The sequence below is a fragment of the Telopea speciosissima genome, chromosome 4 (genome assembly GCF_018873765.1).
Source record: "Telopea speciosissima isolate NSW1024214 ecotype Mountain lineage chromosome 4, Tspe_v1, whole genome shotgun sequence".
Lineage (NCBI taxonomy): Eukaryota > Viridiplantae > Streptophyta > Magnoliopsida > Proteales > Proteaceae > Telopea > Telopea speciosissima.
Genome location: NC_057919.1, coordinates 38,424,985 through 38,445,444, shown reverse-complemented (window position 1 = coordinate 38,445,444; position 20,460 = coordinate 38,424,985). Strand labels below are relative to the sequence as shown.

General features: G+C 41.3%; 1 protein-coding gene across 1 annotated transcript in view; it reads right to left on the bottom strand.

The window, feature by feature from the left end:
- Positions 1 to 19,221: 19,221 nt before the first annotated feature.
- The window catches only part of LOC122659277 (basic proline-rich protein-like), a gene marked incomplete at its 5' end in the record, with an annotated part of 3,944 nt that continues 2,705 nt past the window's right edge, over positions 19,222 to 20,460 (bottom strand). The window contains one exon of the mRNA XM_043854408.1: positions 19,222 to 19,369. Within this exon, the coding sequence (XP_043710343.1) occupies positions 19,222 to 19,369 (148 nt within the window). The remainder of the gene's footprint in view (positions 19,370 to 20,460) is intronic.

Genomic DNA, 20,460 nt, shown 5'->3' with positions numbered 1-20,460 from the left:
GGAGTCTTTTATCGAGCTCTTCATCCCGTGTCTCCCACCCTACCAGATGTTCACTACGACCTTGTTCATGTCCTCTCCTCAAAGTCCCCTCCCGCCTTGAGTATTGGCGAGATGGTGAATGGTCAAGTCGCAACGAAACCTGGCATGATCGGGAGAGGCTTTCTTCTAGGTAGGTTTGGCTCCGCCTTGGTGTGTGACTTCCTCCTAGTCAACCTTGGAACACAGGCCTCCTGATGCATCTTTGGGCTAGGTACCCTCATTCTGTGTGTTGATGTCCTTCCACGATCTGACCGTACTGGGAGGTCCCTCGTCCTCTAAGGATGCCGAGAAGGCCCCCCTTGTTAGGGGAGTGGGGGTGGTTTGCCTTGCCAATCTCTCTGACCCCTAGGGAATGATCTCCTAGGGTTCGGCTCCTATCCAAGTACAGGCTCTGCCCTTGATGCTGGCGATGTCCGGCGGTGATGGGACGTCACCCGCTGCCTCAGGTAGTCTCGAAAGAGTTGTTGATCATCGAGGATCTGACGTTGTAGGTCATTGATCTGACCCATAGTTGCTGGTGCTTTGGGGTCAGGTACTACCTCCACCACTACTTTGTTGTTGGGTTCGACTATCGCAACTTGATCATTATCCGAGATCCCCCTCTCTAGAGAGACATGGTCAGGGTCATTGGCTCTGCGACGAGAGCTCTCTAGAGGAGGTGATCCGCCCCCTTCCCTTGCAGCATTGTTAGTGGAGGGAGCGGTCTTCTTGCTTCGTGGTGCCATTGTTGAACAATTATGGAAACAAGCTAGTAGATACATTGGCTAGCATCGTTCCCACACACGGCGCCAATCTGTTGCGTCAAAAAATCGCTTAGCTGTCCTTCGAGTGTCGTAACCTGCAAAAGACCCTGGGTGACAAAGGAGAACCGGTGTGGTTCCGGCCTAGGACTCTCCGATGCCTAAGTTAGATCTCTCTGAGCAAACAAATGAGTGAATAATTAGAATTCCAGATGGTTGAGGGGGTAGGTTACCTTCCCTTTTATAGTAGAGTGTGGCAGTGTGGAGAGTCCCAGTTGATGTGAGGTGTCCTTGATAATAGATAGAGTCCCTGGATAGCAGGGCTCACTCTTGATAGGTCGTCTTCCCTAGAGACAATGTATCATGATGGGCTTGGTTCTTGGACGGATAGACTGTAGATAGATTTTGAGTGTACGAGTCCAGTTTGACTACGTTGACTGGCAGGCGGTGGCCTAGAGTCCTGGAGGCAGTGTGAGTCCTGCAGTTGGTGGTGGTAGTACTCCGTCTATCTACCATGCTTCAGCACATCTGTCCCCGTACACAAGGGTCCACGCCCAAGGGGTGTTCCTCCCAAGGAGTGTTCTCCCGAGGGGACCACGTCCAAGGGAGTTCGCCTCAAGGGGTGTTCTCCCAGGGGGACCACGCCCAAGGGAGTTCACCCCAAGGGATGTTCTCCCGAGGGGACCACACCCAAGGGAGTTCGCCCCAAGGAGTGTTCGCCCAAGGGGGCATTGGCCTGAGGGTGGTCCATGCCCGGTCTTCTCCTGTCCTTGGTATGGCTCATCTCTGGTTCTGCCACGTGGCAGCCTCTGATTGGTCAGCTCTATTTCAGGTTCATCACCCAGCGAGTTTAGATTTGGGGATCTGAAGAAAGCTACCAACAATTTCGACGAGAAGATGAAGCTTGGGTAGGGTGGATTCGGGGTAGTCTACAAGGGGGTTCTCCCGGAGAAGAACATCGAAGTCGCGGTGAAGAAGTTCTCCAGGGATAACATGAAGGGGATCGATGATTTTCTCGCTGAGCTTACCATCATCAATCGTCTTCGGCACAAACATCTCGTCTGATTACTGGGTAAGTGTGCAGGAAATTGTTCCATTTCTGATTCAAAAACTCATCTTCCCCAAACCCTAAACGATTTGGGGAAGATGAGTTGCAGGTTTTTTTTTTTTTTTAGGTAAGGTCATTTTGGCCATTTTACCCTATCAAGGGAGCAGAATGGTCCATCAAAGTTCAAAAACTGGGATCCGTTATAACATAACGTCTCTGTCTAACGGCAGGGACTATAGTGGTACTTAGTTTGGAAAGCAGGGGTGCACATGGAATTAGTGAAAGTTCAGGGGGGCAACTGTAAGTTTGGCCATTTTCAGGAGGGCATTTGGAAATAACCAATAAAATTATAATCATCAATGACCAAAAATGTCTACCCCTTTATCTATGAATGATCGATAATATCCCCATTGTTGCTTGGATGTGGGAAACTTGGTCCTAACTTTATGTAACGGGGTATCTTGATAAGCTTCTCAAAGAGACCCAAATATTCGCCATGTGTATCTTGATAAATTTCTCAAAGAAGCCCGAAAATTTGCCATGTGTAGGGTTGTCAATAAGTTGATTTGGTTTCGGTGTGAAAATGAGTGAATCCGAAATCAAAGCAATAAGGGGAGATTTGGTTTTCAACAGATTCGATTTGGTTTGAATTTGGTTTATTTTGGTTTTCTCGTATTGGTTTGTTATCGGTTTGATATTGGGTTTGGTTTGATTTGTCATGTATATATGTATACATAATTATGGAAAAAAAAACCATGTTTTCTGTAATGATTTTTAGATTGGTATCAATTTGTTTATTGTTTTTATATCGGTTTGGGTCCATTTTTCCATGTTCGATTGATTTCAGTGCAGTCTGGTTTCAATCAGTTTCACAATACTCCAACTTAAATTGATCCATTAAGCCTCAGTTCAGTTCACATTTTGAAATCCCTAGCAGCCACGTGACAGATTGGATGGGGTCAATTTTGTGGACGTGTAAAATTGAGGTCCGTTAATCACATGTAAAATTTTAGTTTAAATTGAGTTTGAAAATTGGTTAAAAAGATAAGGGGAAAAGGACTCTATCTGGGAGTATGGCCTCTGTGCCTACACACAAGATGGAGCAAAATGATTGCCCCGTCTCCATATGAAAGGTGAAAATCCCACCCCTATTGATACTTCCATGCACGCTCCTATTGGCCTCAAAAATTAAAAATAATCAAAACTATGGAAGAATATATAATAGTTGGTAGAGTACCATAGGTCTGTATAAACACAAATATGGATGCACACTAATACATGAGATGGTATTTTATTGAATTAATTTTCAAAATTTGCTACGTGACTGATGTGGGAGAAAACTGCAAAAAGATCTTGGCCGTCCGAGGGATGGACCTGCACACACCAAGAAAGGCTCAAGAGGGGACTAGAGAAGACTCTGGGGGATCCTCCGATGCCAAAGTCAGTTCTCAGAGATAACTAGTCAAGGGTGAGAAACACACAGGATACACGAGAGTAAGAGAGTCCAAGATTGGTTTGAATCAAGTTGAGTCGACAAAAAATGGATCAAATCCTTTACCTAGGAATCCCGCCCTGTATTTATAGGGGGATTGAAGAAAAGATCTAACTTGGCATGGTAGCGAAGGTGCTGGAGTATTCTGATATACTCAACGGTGGCCCGTCAAATCAACATTAAATGTATAGGTAGACTCGACAATGGGGATGTCTGCATCAATTGCTGGGTTAGGTTTGTCAGTCTGGTGCCCGAGACTTTTGACGAGTACAGGACCAAGCCAAGAATGGACCTGCATCATATGTCATCACATCGAGTCGTATAATTCAACCTCGCCTTTAAATAAAGGGAAAATATCATCCCCCTCCCCTCTAAGTTTGCCTAATATCAATCCAGTACCCAAGTTTTGAAAAATATCTTCCCCCTCCCCTGCTTTTCAAACTTGCTATCAATTGTACCCTATTGTTAGAAAACTCCATTATCTGATGACGTGGACATGTCCAAATTTTCATAAACCCCATTTTACCCTTACTAAATTGTAATACCCAAACTACCCTCTTTACTCCCAACAAAAGCCTTCTCTTCGTTTCTTCTCTTCTTCTTCTTCTGCCTCCAGCACCACCGCGACCTCCATTGCCCCTCCACGAGTAGATAATAAAAGAACTACAAATCTTAAAAATTATTGGACAACAAGTAGAAACTGAAGGAGGATAGAAGGAGGCTGAGATTCGTCGACCGAAGACTGTACCAACAGAGGATTCAATTTGGGACTGGGTTGTAGTGTATAGGAAATTTAACAAAAAAAAAAAGGATCGAAGGAGGACATATGAATTTCTACTGGGTTGAAGAAGATTGGAGATGAAGATGTTGGACAAGTGTGTGTCCATCAAACCCGGTTCGGTCCGGTTCAACCCGGTTCATCTTTGTATTGAACATTTATACATTCTTGTTTAATATTGTCACATGCGACATAAACTTTTTGAGCATTATGTGTCCATAAGTTATACTTAAAATGGTAGTCGTGACTAGAGTTTGGGCTGGGCACCCTTATCATATGGTCGTCGCATTGGGTATGCCTAGACATGTGATGTCAGGGTACGAATGCGATTATTTGATGTGTGCATTGGCGAAGAATCTACTTTGTCGATTTCCTCATGTATTACTGCCAGATGTAGGAAGGGATAGACATGTGTCACCGACACCCTGTACCTGAGGGAACCCTGTCACTACAAAGTGTGATCGCATTCTTTGGTTCATCAATGACTGAGACTCAAGCGAGTCAAAGCCGGTGTTTTGGGAATAGGTGAACACTTTGTGAGTGAAGGAGTTATCCAACACGGTCACCACTGCCCGATTGGGGAACACCAAGATAGAGACTGTCTGTGCATGGTCGGATCAGAATCTGGATCCAGTGCTGTTTTGGAAATGGTTTTGCAAAAATCTATTTCATATAAAATGATACATTATTTATAATTATTTGAACAAAATATTTTATCGAGTTTTACGGGGCCCGATCAGATGCACAGACGCTCGTATATGGACTTGTACTATGGATTGGGGTTTGGCAGTACATGTGTACGTGCCTAGATTCCATAATGATGGTGTTGATTAGTGGGGGGGTTGTATATGATAATAGTTATCATATAGGGAGTTATTTAGAATTTGCTAATTTAATTGGATCTTTATTTAATTAATGGAATTGGTGCTAATTATAATTATCCATTAATAATTAAATAAAGTAACTAATTAATACTTTCCCTATTAGATTCTGCTTCTTCCCCTTTTAGATGCACTTTGAGTTTAAACAGAACTACCAAACTGAGAAAGAGAGAGAGAGACAAACTCTCACTGGGATTAAAGTAATCCATCCAGGGTTTAATTAAAATCCTAGATCTATAAAAGGATCAGAAAACATAGGAGGGGTGCAGTGCTCCACGTTTTTGCTTGGCCCCCTCTTCTGCGTTTTGGTCTCTCTCTCCCTCTTTGAGATCTCTTCTTCTTCTTCTAGTTTCTCTCATCTGTGTTTGAGAGTTAGGGTTTGTGAAACCCTAGATTTGTGCTAAAGAATTTGAGAGCATCTGGGATTGGCTTGAAGAACCTTGATAGCACCATTGGAGGTTCAGATCTATTTGCTAGGAGCGTTCACTGGAGGAAGAACCACTGTCTATCGGAGAAGCAACACTTGAGGCTCACCAGGTTAGCAGTTCTTTATTAATTCTTTCAGTTTATTAATTCTTAATATTTCTGGGATGCGAAAGAAACTCGAATCATTCGAGTATGGGATGGATCCCTCTTGCCATGTGATGGATTAGAGATGTTGTTTCTCTGTCCCTAATGTGCTCTATAATTGCGTGGGACACACGAGGGAAGGAGAAACCCTAACAGGGTTGCACCAGGGTTCCCATGGGCAACCATGAAAAACCCTAAAAATGAAAATGGGGCGCCCATGAGACACCATGGGCTAACCCAGGGTGTGCAATACCCTAATTGGTTTATAATTGGTTTCCCTTGGGAACCATGGTTTTATCCCTGGACCATAGTTTGGCCTACAGTGTGGTATCAGAGCCACCTTTCCCACCCATGAGTATTGAATAATTAATGGTTAATATAATTATCATGAGTGGGATGCAAGTTGGCACATGGGTGGTTATAATATGGTCGTTGTAACAACCTTCCCATGTGCACATGGGTAGTTACAAGGTTGTTGGTGTAACAACCTACCCATGTATGATGGATTTGATTATTGATTTATTTATTCCAATTATTGAAGCATGTATCCAAATAAATGATTTTTTTTTTTAAATTTTAATAATGTGGGGGGGGGGGGCGCACGTTGCCAAGCCTCTACGCACGTCCCTTCCCCTTTTCCCTACCCATTTGTGTATTTTCTTTTTTTGGGTTGCTGCCTACGGTGCCAGTCGCTTCTGCCTATGGTGCCAGTGGCTACTGCCTACGGGAAAAACAGAATTTTTGGTTTTAACGGAAGAAGATGGGTGAAGAGATCCCTCCCTCCACTTACTTGTAATTAAAATATGATTTTAATTTTTAAGTTTGGATGCATGTTATCACATGTGATGTGGTGATTCAATAATTGAGGAAATCCATGTTATTTTTAGTTTACTTGTTTTAATGCCCATGCATGAAATTATATTATGATGTGATTATGGGAATGGCATTCTAATAAATGGATGGATTATTTATGTATGTGATACATGGGGTTATGGGTGGATGTGATGTTTCTCTCTCTTTGTCTCTCTCCCCCTATCTTTTTTATAAACAAATGTACTCCACCCCATGGGCAGCCCAAATGGTGGATTGGTTTCTACATGGGGGGTTTCTTTATTATTATGGAAAGGAAAGTTTATAGAATTTTTCCTAGGTTTCCATTGTAATTTTAGAGGAGTTAGAATTCCCAGGGCATGTAGATGGTGATCCACATGTGGTGCTCAAAGCTAATGGAGATGCAAGTCACCTACTTTGAAGACGTGATCGGGTGGAGGAGATGATCGAGGCGTGGCATCCATGGCATGATAAATGCATCCAAAGTTATTAGTTTTGTTTTTATTGGGAGGGTTCTTTAATTGTTTCTGATAAAAATGCTGCCATCCCATAATCACTTTTAATTAATGTTGATTAATTATGTTGTTTAAATCTATCCATGTATATGAGAGTTGCTTAATCCCTCTTTAATCATAATATATGTATGATATGGACTAGTCTTAATCGGTAGACATGACCATGGCCTCCTATTGAAGATAAATGTAGAGATTGTGTGATATGTCCTGCATACGCCGATAGGACATTGCCAGGACCACTATCACATACTTATCTATATTTACCTCTATATAGATATGTTAGGGTATGGATAGTGAGAGGGCACTGCGACAGTGGGCCATCTTTCATGATTCCATGATTCTAACTAATGCAATAGGTAAGTACATGACTTGAGTGTATGTCAGCCGACAGGATTTGGACATGACACCCAGGTGGCCAAAAATATTAGAAGCCCATAAGGTGGACAGCCTAGTCCACACTACCACGGTGTGTATAATGACTCCCGACAGGGTAAGTTATGCATGCAAGGGTTGTAGGTATCCAATTCATCTTTTGGGTTATGAGGGAAACTCAAATAATGAAAGACCATTGATGTGTGTATGCTCAATTTATTATTTTCAATGGTTATTAATTAGCATGTGGTTATTCACTTGTGCATGTGTAGATAATTATATAATGACTGTCGTTAATTCCAACCTTTTGACACTCATTAGCGAATACAAACTTAATGGTACAAACTAAGTCGATTGGTACCGGAGTATTAAGTTGCTTCTGACTGCTGAAGGACTGTATACAGTTTTAGATGAACAAGTTTCTCCTTAACCCGACCCAAACGATTTTGAGGCAAATGAAGAGATGCAGGAGTTCCTCACGAGGGATTCCAAGGCGTCACTTTATATCTTAGGATCATTGGAAAAGTCAGTTCTGGACTCGGTTAAGGATATACGCATTGTTGGGGGTAAGATGGATAAGCTTGCTGAATTGTTCAGCAAGCAGTTGACACATGCCCCTTCTGATGTGGTGAGTCAAATCCACAACACCAAGATGTCCCAGGGGACTCCAGTGATAGATCAAGTAATGAAAATGATCAATCTGTTTGAAAAACTAGAATCCATGGGGACTGATTTCAGCCTGCGATACAAGACCGATGTGATCTTAGCGTCACTCACTTCTGTCAATGCACCCTTTAAGATGTCCTACAAGATGTCCAATAAGGAGATGGAGCTCACCGAGCTTGCTAATGCATTGGTAGAGATTGAAGCATCCTTGAAAAAGGACAAGGCTGAGGTCAATGCAATGAGGCAAAGCCTTCTTCAAGTGGGAAGAAGAAGAAAAAGGGAAGTAAGGGTAAGACCCTGAAACCCAAGGGTGGGAAGTCTGGCAATAAAGACAAAGGCAAGTGCTTCTATTGCAAGAAGGAGGGTCACTGGAAAAGAAACTGTCGTGCTTACCTAGCTACTATGAAAGATAAGAAGCCGGATGAAATAGAGGCTGCTAAAAAAGGTACATGTGATGTTCACGTTCTTTATGAGTCTAATTTGTCTTTTGAACCGACCAATTGTTTGTTACAGGATAGTGGTTCCACTGTTCACATTTGCAATGATTTGTAGGGGTTCAAGGAGACAAGAAACCTGGAAAGAAATGAGGTGCGTCTTCGGATGGGCACTGGAGCTGAGACCATGGTGATGGCTGTGGAAACTTTGATTTTAAATTTTAGTTCTGCTTGTTTAGTTTTAAAGGATTGCTATTATGTACCCTCTTTCAAGAGGAAGATAATTTCAATTTCAAAACTTGTTTTGGACGGATATAGTTTTTCCTTTAATTCTAAGTTAATTATTCGTTTTAATAATTCATTTGTGACATTCGGATATATGCAAAGTGGTTTGTATTTTCTAGATTGCCCTATTAGAATGAATGTTGTTTCAAATATTGATTTGAAACGAAAAGCAGCTCCAGTGAACTCAACATATCTATGGCATCTAAGATTAGGTCATATTAATGTGGACCGAATCAGTAGATTGGTGAGGGATGGACCCTTAGAGAGTCTGAGGGTGAAACCATTCCCAACCTGTGAGTCATGCCTTCAGGGCAAAATGACCAAGAAATCCTTTAGCAATAAAGGTACTAGAGCCACAGATCTGTTAGAGTTAATACACACTGATGTGTGTGGACCCATAAACATACAAGCGAGATATGGGTATGAGTACTTTATCACATTCACCGATGATTACTCTAGATATGATTACATATACTTGATGCGTAAGAAATCAGAAGTCTTTGATAAATTCAAAGAATTCCAAGCCGAGGTCGAAAGATAGCTCGATAAACGCATCAAGTCCTTACGATCAGATCGTGGAGGGGAGTATCTATCGGATGAGTTTATGGATCATCTCATATCCCAAGGGATAGTTAGTTAGCTAACTAATCCAGGCACACCACAATAAAATGGTGTATCCGAACGACGTAATAGGACCCTATTGGATATGGTCCGGACGATGCTCACTTAAAGTGAGCTGCCTCTCTCTTTCTAGGGGTATGCTTTAGAAACAGCAAGTTACATCTTGAATAGGGTTCCATCCAAGTCTATAGCCAAGACACACTTTAAGTTGTGGAAAGGGTTTAAGCCCAGTATTCAACACCTTAGGGTATGGGGTTGCATAACACATGTGTGAAAACAACAGACAAACAAGTTAGAATCCAGGACTTCAAGATGCCATTTCATAAGCTACCTCGAAGGCACGATAGGCTATTATTTCTATGACCCAGTTGACCAGAAGATCATTATAAGTAAACACGTCACATTCCTGGAGGAAGAAATGATGACCCAGAGGTCCAAACCAGTAGTCATTAAAGAGCTATCAGATAGCTCAGAAACGTCACTTCCTGAAGTGAGACCAATTGGCATACCCGCTGAAATACCAACACCTGAAGAACCTCGACGCAGTGGGAGGACTATTAGACCACCCACCAGATTTACTCTTCTAACCGAAAAAGAAACTGTGGAAGAGTTCCACATGGTATCGGTTGAATCGGATGATGATCTGATGACATACTCTAAGGCTCTAAAGGATGTTGATGCCACTAGGTGGCTGCAGGCAATGCGCTCTGAAATCAATTCAATGCATTCCAACAAGGTCTGGACTCTAGTCGATCCACCACTTGTCATTAAGCCGATTGGATGTAAATGGATCTTCAAGAGAAAGAAGGGCGCAGATGAAAAGGTCGAAAGATTTAAAGCGAGACTGGTGGCAAAGGGCTATACCCAGAAAGAAGGTATAGACTATAAGGAAACCTTTTCACCAGTGGCAATGATGAAATCCATTAGGATTTTATTGGCTATCGCTGCACACTTTGATTATGAAATCTGACAGATGGATGTGCAGACTGCATTTCTGAATGGATTCCTTCAAGAGGAAATCTACATGGAACAGCTAGAGGGGTTCTCTTCCTTGGAGGAAGAAAGAAAGGTGTGCAAATTACAGAGGTCCATTTATGGGCTGAAGCAGGCTTCCAGGAGTTGAAACATCAGGTTTGATCAATCAATCAAATCGTTTGGTTTTGACAAAAAACATGGATGAACCATGCGTTTACAAGAAGATCAGTGGGAGGGCAGTATGTTTTCTTGTTTTGTACGTAGATAACATATTGCTGATTGGTAATGATGTAGGTTTTCTTTCATCAGTAAAACAGTGGTTATCCACAACATTTTCGATGAAAGACCTTGGTGAAGCTAGCTATATCCTTGGGATCAAACTCGTAAGAGATCGCTAGAAAAGGATGCTAGGCTTGTCACAGGCTACCTATATAGACAAAGTCCTGCCCAGATTTAGCATAGAGAACTCTAAGAGGGGCAGTGTTCCCTTCAGACATGGAGTCAGTCTTTCCAGATCTCAATGTCCTCAGTCTCAGACAGACATTGAAGAGATGAAGAGGATTCCCTATGCCTCAGTAGTAGGGAGTCTTATGTATGCTATGTTGTGTACGAGGCTGGACATTTGCTATGCAGTAGGTATGGTAAGTCGTTATCAATCTAACCCTGGACGCGAGCATTGGAGTGTTGTCAAGAATATCCTTAAGTACCTGAGAAGGACTAAGGAATATTTCTTGGTTTTTGGATCTGATCAGTTGTTAGTATTGGGGTACACAGATTCGGATTTTCAAACTGACAAGGATGACAGAAAATCCACATTCGGGATGGTATATCTAATGGGTGGGGGTGCCATTGTATGGCGGAGTGCGAAACAAGAATCTACAGCCAATTCTACTACCGAAGCAGAATACCTTGCAACTTGTGATGCAGCAAAAGAAGGTGTTTAGCTGAGGAAATTCCTATCAGATTTGGAGGTAGTCCCTGACCTTGTCAAGGGCCCTATTCCCCTGTTATGTGACAACAGAGGGACCATTGCACACGCTAAAGAGCCTAGGGCTCATCAGAGGAACAAACACGTGCAGCGAAAGTATCACCTCATCAGAGAGATTATCCAGCAGGGCGACGTGAGTATCTCCAAAGTGGACACAACTGAAAATGTGTCTGATGCCATGACAAAGGGTTTGTCACCAAGAGTGTTTGAGAAACACATGGAGGGCATGGGTTTAAAATGTATGGGGAATTGGCTTTGATGTACAAGTGGGAGATTGTTGGACAAGTGTGTGTCCATCAAACCCGGTTAGGTCCGGTTCAACCCGGTTCACCTTTGTATTGAATATTTATACATTCTTATTTAATATTGTCACATGCGATATAAACTTTTTAAGCATTATGTGTCCATAAGTTATACTTAAAATGGTAGTCGCGACTAGGGTTTGGGCTGGGCACCCTTATCATATGGTCGTCGCATTGGGTATGCCTAGACATGTGATGTCAGGGTACGAATGCGAGTGCTCACATGTTTGATGTGTGCATTGGCGAAGAATCTACTTTGTCTATTCCCTCATGTATTACTGCCAGATGTAGGAAGGGATAGACATGTGTCACCAATACCCTGTACCTGAGGGAACCCTGTCACTGCAAAGTATGATCGCATTCTTTGGTTCATCAATGATTGAGACTCAAGCGAGTCAAAGCCGGTGTTCTGGGAATACGTGAACACTTTTGTGAGTGAAGGAGTTATCCAACACGGTCACCACTGTTCGATTGGGGAACACCAAGATAGAGACTGTCTGTGCATGGTCGGATCAGAATATGGATCCAGTGCCGTTTTGGAAATGGTTTTGCAAAAATCCATTTTACATAAAATGATACATTATTTATAATTATTGGAACAAGGTATTTTATCGAGTTTTACGGGACCCGATCAGATGCACAGATGCTCATATATGGACTTGTACTATAGATTGGGGTTTGGCAGTACATGTGTATGTGCCCTAGATTCCATAATGATGGTGTTGATTAGTGGGGGGGGTTGTATATGATAATAGTTATCATATAGGGAGTTATTTGGAATTTGCTAATTTAATTGGATCTTTATTTAATTAATGGAATTAGTGCTAATTGTAATTATCCATTAATAATTAAATAAAGTAGCTAATTAATACTTTCCCTATTAGATTCTGCTTCGTCCCCCTTTAGAAGCACTTTGAGTTTAAATAGAACTGCCAAACTGAGAGAGAGAGAGACAGACTCTCACTGGGATTAAAGTAATCCATCCAAGGTTTAATTAAAACCCTAGATCTATAAAAGGATCAGAAAACGCAGGAGGGGTGCAGTGCTCCACGTTTTTGCCTGGCCCCCTCTTCTGCGTTTTGGTCTCTCTCTCCCTCTTTGAGATCTCTTCTTCTTCTTCTAGTTTCTCTCATCTGTGTTTGAGAGTTAGGGTTTGTGAAACCCTAGATCTGTGCTGAAGAATTTAAGAGCATCTGGGATTAGCTTGAAGAACCTTGGTAGCATCATTGGAGGTTCATATCTGTTTGCTTAGAGCACTCACTGGAGGAAGAACCACTGTCTATTGGAGGAGCAACACTTGAGGCTCACCAGGTTAGCAGTTCTTTATTAATTCCTTCAGTTTATTAATTATTAATATTTATGGGATGCGAAAGAAACTCGAATCGATTTATTTCTGCTGCGCATTCGAGTATGGGATGGATCCCTCTTCCCATGTGATGGATTAGAGATGTTGTTTCTCTGTCCCTAATGTGCTCTATAATTGCGTGGGACACATGAGGGAAGGAGAAACCCTAACAGGGTTGCACCAGGGTTCCCATGGGCAACCATGGAAAACCCTAAAAATGAAAATGGGGCACCCATGGGACACCATGGGCTAACCCAGGGTGTGCAATACCCTAATTGGTTTATAATTGGTTTCCCTAGGGAACCATGGTTTTATCCCTGGACCGTAGTTTGGCCTACAGAAGATGATATGAATTTTTATAGGGTTGAAGAAGATTGGCGATGAAGATAAGGGCTTAGAGGATTCAATTTGGGACTAGGTTGTAGTATAAAGAAAAAAAAAAAAAAAAAGAGGATCGAAGGAGGAGATATGAATTTCTACTGGGCTGAAGAAGATTGGAGATGAAGATGAGGGCTTAGGTTATCGTTTCATATGGAGAAGGTGATGGTCATACAAGATTAGGACTTTTTTTTTTTTTTTTTAATTCTCTATAACGGTTTGTAAATTGAATGAAAAGGGTTTATCTTAATGTTGGTCGAAACCTCTGTTTTTTTGGTCACGCTTCAGTTTGCTTGAACTATTTATCTTCTTCATCCTAGTTATGTTTCTTTTCAGATAAGATACTAAATATTCCATTAATGATCTTTCTGAAATTTTAAGATTGATTTCAATTTTTTCAAATCTGAAAATACAGAACTATTTTCCCTGTTTCTGAGTTTTTCCTACAACCAACCCATTGCACCATTTTCAGCTCTATTAAAATATTATTTTTTGGCCTAAAAATCATCAAGAGATCCAGGGGATTCTGTTGTTGAAATCTCAACCTTGTTTGACAATGCTTTGAGAAACTATAATGCTGATTTACCACCGTTCACCGCCCTATCTCTTCTTTTTATTTCTGAGATCTCTGAAATATTTGACATACTTATATAGCCAGGGGAAGATGGGAACCCACTAAGATTTCCCCTTTACTTGCCATAAAAGACTTTAATAAGAGGAAAGAGTGGAATGAAAGTGAGAGGAACTCCATGAATGAATTCCCCATCTTATAGAAGAAAAGGGGAAAGCAGGAACGAGAAAGAAACAAAATAATAATAATAATAATAATAATTTGAAAATAAGTTCGAACGGTGGTGGTGGCGCTGTCGGAAGAATAAGAACGCAGAGGGGTTTCGGTGGTGGTGGTGGTGCTGGTGGAAGAATAAGAACGCAGAGGGGTTTCGGTGCTGGCAGTGGAAGAGAATAGGAGGCGGCAATGGTGGCGGTGATGGTGGTGCTGGCAGAAGAAGAAGAAGAAGAAGAAAGGCAGGGGAAGAAGCGGAGAGGAAATAAGAGAAGAATCTTGGGATATAAGGGTATTTTGGGGTTTTATAAATTTTGTATATGCCACATCATCACATAACTGTGTTTTATAACGGTTAGGGTACAGTTGATAGCAAGTTTGAAAAACAGGGGAGGGGGAAGATATTTTTCAAAACTTGAGTCTTAGATTGATATTAGGCAAACTTAGAGGGGAGGGGGATGATATTTTCCCTTAAATAAACGAAACATATTTTGGAGGCGAATGGTGTGGCTTGGCCTTCAGGTCACCAGCCATATTTGTACATGCAAGTCCCATCTATGCTATATCCTACAGATGTAGGTCTGTGCCACTTAAGATGATAGTCCCATAATGATGAGAAGGTAGCCTTATAAACTGTAGGGGAGAGGCTGTAAATATTGTGACTTGTTTTATCCTTGCCATGTGTCAGTCATCCATAGATTGAGTTATTCTTGATAGGTCAATGAAATATCCAGATCAGGTACTTGGGGAAAATAATAAACTCCTCAGTAACACGTATTTGAACTTTGTAAATCCCCTTAAATATGGGGAGAATAATATAAATCAAAATCACATGATTGGTTGCTGTGAATCATGGTGCTTTAGGCCTCAAGGTTTCAATAATTCACTAAAATTCGAGACAGTTGCGAAGATCAATCAATAAACAAGATAATGGTGGTACCACGTCACCATCCTAGGCCAACAACGTCATCTATGTACCCCTCTTATACCCGCTTTAAGTTGTAACTACCCATTCCAATGATTATCAATCAGAAGTTAAATCACCTAGGTGGCAAGTCCTATGACTCTTGGAATCCAATTCCAAAGTGAGAAAGTATATTCCTTTCCTTTTTTTATTTTATTTCGTGGCGGGTAGGGGTTGGTCAAGTGTAAAGGGAACCGCTAACTAATCAATCTTAAATGGTCATTATTAGATAGGCCATGGATATATAATCTGGATTTACCTTTCTCTTGAAGAGAAGAAACGTTTTCTCATTCTTCAAAGGGAAGCAGTTTTTTGTATGGGAGTATGGCCTACGTCAGCACTCCCATGTGTCTATCTCTCTCCTCCTTAAAATAAGGGAATAGAGGTGTCTTTTCACATGGAGAGGAGAGAGATAGACTCATGGGAGTGCTGGCGTAGACCACACTCCCAGACAGAGAACTTTTTCTCTATTTGTTTCATTTGGTGGATGAGTTTCTCCGTCTTCTTTTGATAAAAATAAATTCTTATTTTTGGGTAAAAGATCATTGTCGGGTGGTATAACGTCCGCATCAGTACGAGTAATCAATGAGAGTGGACGTAAAGCAATCTATTGCAATATAATTTTTAACTTCATTGGAGACAGAATGGTTAATTCACGTAGTCTTGTACCTAGATGCAGGAACCATTCGATCGATTAGTGTTCTTTATCCTATTTTTTTCTCTGCTTATATAATGGTTTAGTGTGTAAAATATAAAATAAAAAAAATAATAATTATTATTATTATTATTATTAAAAAATCATACACCTAAAAAATTTCTTGTGAAACATATGATTTAGGATTGTTGTTGAGTCTTACTTGAGCTTCTGGAGGATTGTCTGATGTAAGAGTAGGTCATAGTCAACTTTGGCAGCAAAGGGCATATATGAGGCATTGAATAAACTCATTTTTCTACCAAAAAAAAAAAAAACTCATTTAGTAGAATCAATTAGAATGGGTCAATTTGGGCATCTGAATGTTACACCTTTACCTCAAATCTTTTAATATGCGCATAATATATCATGTTGATTGTTGAGTCATACTGTCCATACCTTTAAATATACGGCGCATGTTTTCTTACATGTTATTTTCATTTTCTTAAATTCTATTCCATGGCTCTTATCTGTTCCTTAAAACAACTATTTTTTTTTTTTGTTAATGTGCCATACAAAGCATATCACTACCCAAGAGTAAAGAATGTATATATGTACTTTTTCTTTTTTCCATGTGTGGCATAGCATTAATAAAGAAATGATAGAGAATAATATCAGTTTTCCTTCTTTAAATGACACCCAAGATACCTAAGGTTTTGATCAATTATAATTTAGATATTCAATGTTTCACATATTGCGTTTGGGATACCTAAATTGAATTATAATTAATCGATTTACTTACATTTTTTCTACTTCCAATTTTACTCTTGAAAATAACTTTTTTTATAGGAACGACAAACATTGCCGTCCCCCTCTTCTTTTTCTTCTTCTCCCTCCTACAACCCCACCGGCCTTGACCCCTTGCTACAACCCACCCCTAACCCCTGTTTCAACCCAACCCACCACCATGCCCTAGCCGCACCATCTTCCTATCTCTCTGTTACTACTCCACCCCACTTCTTAGCCCTGCTGTGACACCAAACCTCCCACATCCCACACAGTCACCGTGAAATTGTCCCTTCCAAACAATACGGTTTGAACGGTATGTTTCTTATGCATATGCCCATCAATCAATTCCATTCTCATATTTTAATTAATCGAACAAATTAAGATGACTAACTAACTAACCACGATCTTTTTTTTTTCCTTACTTCGGCGATAACGTTAGAAGAATCTCCATTATAAATCATGCAAGATCTCTTGGCCCATCTTCGGTAATATATCTACTCCTTGCTCTATTTCAACCATCACAAATCTAACATAACCTGTTTTGATTTCTACAGGTTACCTTATCAGTTGTGTAAATTTGCATAATGGTTCCTTCGTTTTGGAGGACTTTGGAGGACTCTCCAACCAATTCCCTTTTATCAAGATTCCTCCCCCTTCAAATCATTCATCATTAATAAAATCCCTATCACCCAATGTTACGCCTGTTAGAAAAAATTCTAGTTGAAGAAGGAAACTTCAAACTGCTTTGAATGCGATCTCGCTATCTTAAAGGAGATATTTGCCCCACACGACAAATTCACCTTCAGGAATCAACAAAGCAATAAAAAATAAAACACATAACTCATTTTAGAGATATTGAATTGCAAGAGAGAGAGATATTTCGTTTGAACACAAGACTTCTATTTTATAGAAGTGGAACACCTCTTCTGAATAGACATATCTATTCATTTTGTATTTAGACCATTAGATCAATTGCCATCCGATCTAACGGTCCAGATTAAACCAGAGATGAACCTATTCACAATAGTCATATCCTATCAAACGTGACCGTAGGATCTTCTAATCCGACGGATCTGATCATTTCAAAAAATCGATGTACCAAATCAGATCACGTGTATCGTGATGCAAAGTGCTAAGTGCATGCGTACGCCACTAACGCCTCTATAGCCCACTGCCCAAGCCGCGCGTGCACTTGCTCGTGCTCGTGTGCGGACGGCTACACCATCCTCTCATGTACACCGTAGACTGTCTCCCTTTTCCGATTTAATTCAAGAGATAAAGAAGAAAATATAATAAATATCATTTATAACTCTTATAGTTTTCCGATGTGGGACTAAAGCACTTTTCCCAAAATAACAAAGTATTTATTTAATCTCTCATTTTATTGCAATCTATCTAACAACAATCCCATTCCTGAATCACGGGAAATGCAATCGAAGCGTATCAATACACTCCCAAACTGCCAGAATTGCAGATGCAATATACAGGATTAACTCATACACACGACAACAGAAGATTAAAACAGGTTAAAATAGTAATATTAGAGTTTACAGAACCTACGTGATAACTTATATAATATGTGTTTAAGTTTATCCTCCCATTACAAATCATCCCAATCAGGACCTATGTATTACCTATTGTATAAATAATACATTTATCATGAAAGGAATCAAAAGAATACGCCTGTAAATCAAAAAAGAATAAATCAAGTGTATCAAAAGATGGCCACCGACCATAAATCACTGTCTCACCGAGGAACACACACCACAACAGCACTCCGAACCATGCTCCACGATCTCCGGAGTCCACCAATCAACGTAACCAGCATCAGGAGTCTCGTACTCCATGTCACCCTGCTCGAATGTACCCGCATCATCTAAAAATATGTTTCCTCGAGGAGTGAGCTCCACTAAGCCCAATGAGTGGCTAAGCCACACAAGCATGCACAATAATAATGAATGGGGTTGACTGCAAACCGTACATGATGGACGGATACCAAGGTGTTTCATACCACCAAGGTAGACCGTATATAACATACAATTTACAATCATGCTTCATGAATGAATGATGATGTATAGTTTTATTGTTATCCACCTAACAACACAACTAAGTCAGGTATAGTACTATAGTAACACCTTAGGTAGCATCCCCGACATCGGTACCATAAACGGATGGTATACCGACGATGATAAACCCGAGTTGCGTTAAAAGCCTGCCGTACTGGTCTCCACCAAGAGATATACGCAAACCCCCAAGTAAAACCTCGTCCTGGCGTTCGGCCCGAAATACGATCGGTGCCCAAACTTCCCGGGTGGGTATACCCGAATAACGGTCGAAACCCACAAATTCGATCGACACCTAACCCCTTGTCGGTAAGGGTCATAGTACTGGGTAAACATTTATCCTAGCCAGCATTCATCTATTGTATGAGTGAGGTAAGCATGTACATAGGCCAGAGGCCGAGTCCATAGATACTGAAATACGGTCGGCCGGCTATCCTTCGCCCCTCTAGCCTATACGTACATATACAAGTTCGAGATGTGAATACCGAAGGCAATCGGCCGGTCACCATCTCGTTTTCACCTAATGCAATGAACAGTTCTAATGCAATTACAAGTACGGCAATCCCAAGCCCAGCACCCACTGGCACTTGGATCCCGCTTTCGAACCCCTAGATCTACATGCCATGAGTAAATCCACATTATGGAAACCCCAGGTCCAACACCAACCGGCACCGAGTCCCATAACTAAATCCAATACCATTCGCACTATAGTGTAAGAAAATAATTAATATCACAAGACAATGTGGGGGGGGGGGGGGGGGGGGGGGGGGGGGGGGGGGGGGGGGGGGGGGGGGGGGGGGGAGGGGGGGGGAGGGGGGGGGGGGGGGGGGGGGGGGGGGGGGGGGGGGGGGGGGGGGGGGGGGGGGGGGGGGGGTGGAAAGGTTGGTATTTGGGGGGGGGGGGGGGGGTGGGAGGGGGGGGGGGGGAGTGGGGGGGGGGAGAATTGGAAGGGGGTTATGGGGGGGGGGTTTGGAGGGGGGGGGGGTGTTTTGTTTTGATTTTGGGGGGGGGGGTTTTGTGGGGGGGGTGGGGGGGGGGGGGGTTTTTTTGATTTTGTGTTTGGTGGTGTTTGGGGAAGATAGGAAAAAATAATATTATTAAAAGTTCAAAATTAAAAAAAAATAAAAATCAAAAAAAAAAAAAAAATTTTTTTATTTTTTTGGGTTTTTAGTAAATAACGACCCTTGTTTTGCTTGGATGGAGGGTGTTTTTTTTTTTTTTTTAAAAAAAAAAAAAAAGATATTTTTTTTTTTTATCTAGAGAGAAAAAAGGGAAAAAATTTTTTGTGTTTTGTTTGCGGGCGTTTTGTTTTTTTCTTTGTTTTAGAGAATTTTTGGGATTATGGGGTTGGCGAAGAGGGCCAGGGGGGGGGGGGGGGGGCGCGCGGGGGGGGGGGGGCGACGCTCGGGGGGGGCGGGGGGGGGGGGGGGGGGTGGGGGTTGGGGTTGGAGGTGGGCTCGCATATGCCCGAGTCGGTGCGCGGGAGAGGGGCCCGTGCGCGTTGGCGTTTTTTGTTGGTTTTTTTTTTTTCTTTTCTTTTCAGGTTTCAAGAGCTCTTCGGTGGTGGGGCTTTTTTTTTTTTGGTTGGGGTTGGGGGGGGTGGGTTTTTTTGGGTGCGCTTGGGGGTTTTTTTTGGGTGGGGGCGGGGGGTGTTGTTTCCCTCGCTTGTGGCTTGTTTTCTTTTTTCTTTGTGAGTGTTCCGTTTTTTTTTTTTTTTTTTTTTTTTCTTTTTTTTATTTTTTTTTTTTTTTTTTTTTTTCTTCTTAACTTAATTTAACCTATAGTTTTTCATTCTATTTTTTTAAATTAAAGGAGCGTGGGGGGTGTTTGTTTTTGGTCTCAAAAAAATTTCTCCTCAAAAAAAAAACTAATTAAAAAAAATTCACCCCTTAAAAAAAAATAATTTCCCAAATATTAAAAAAAAATTAACCTTTTTTTTTTTTTTTTTTTTTTTTTTATTTTTTTTTTT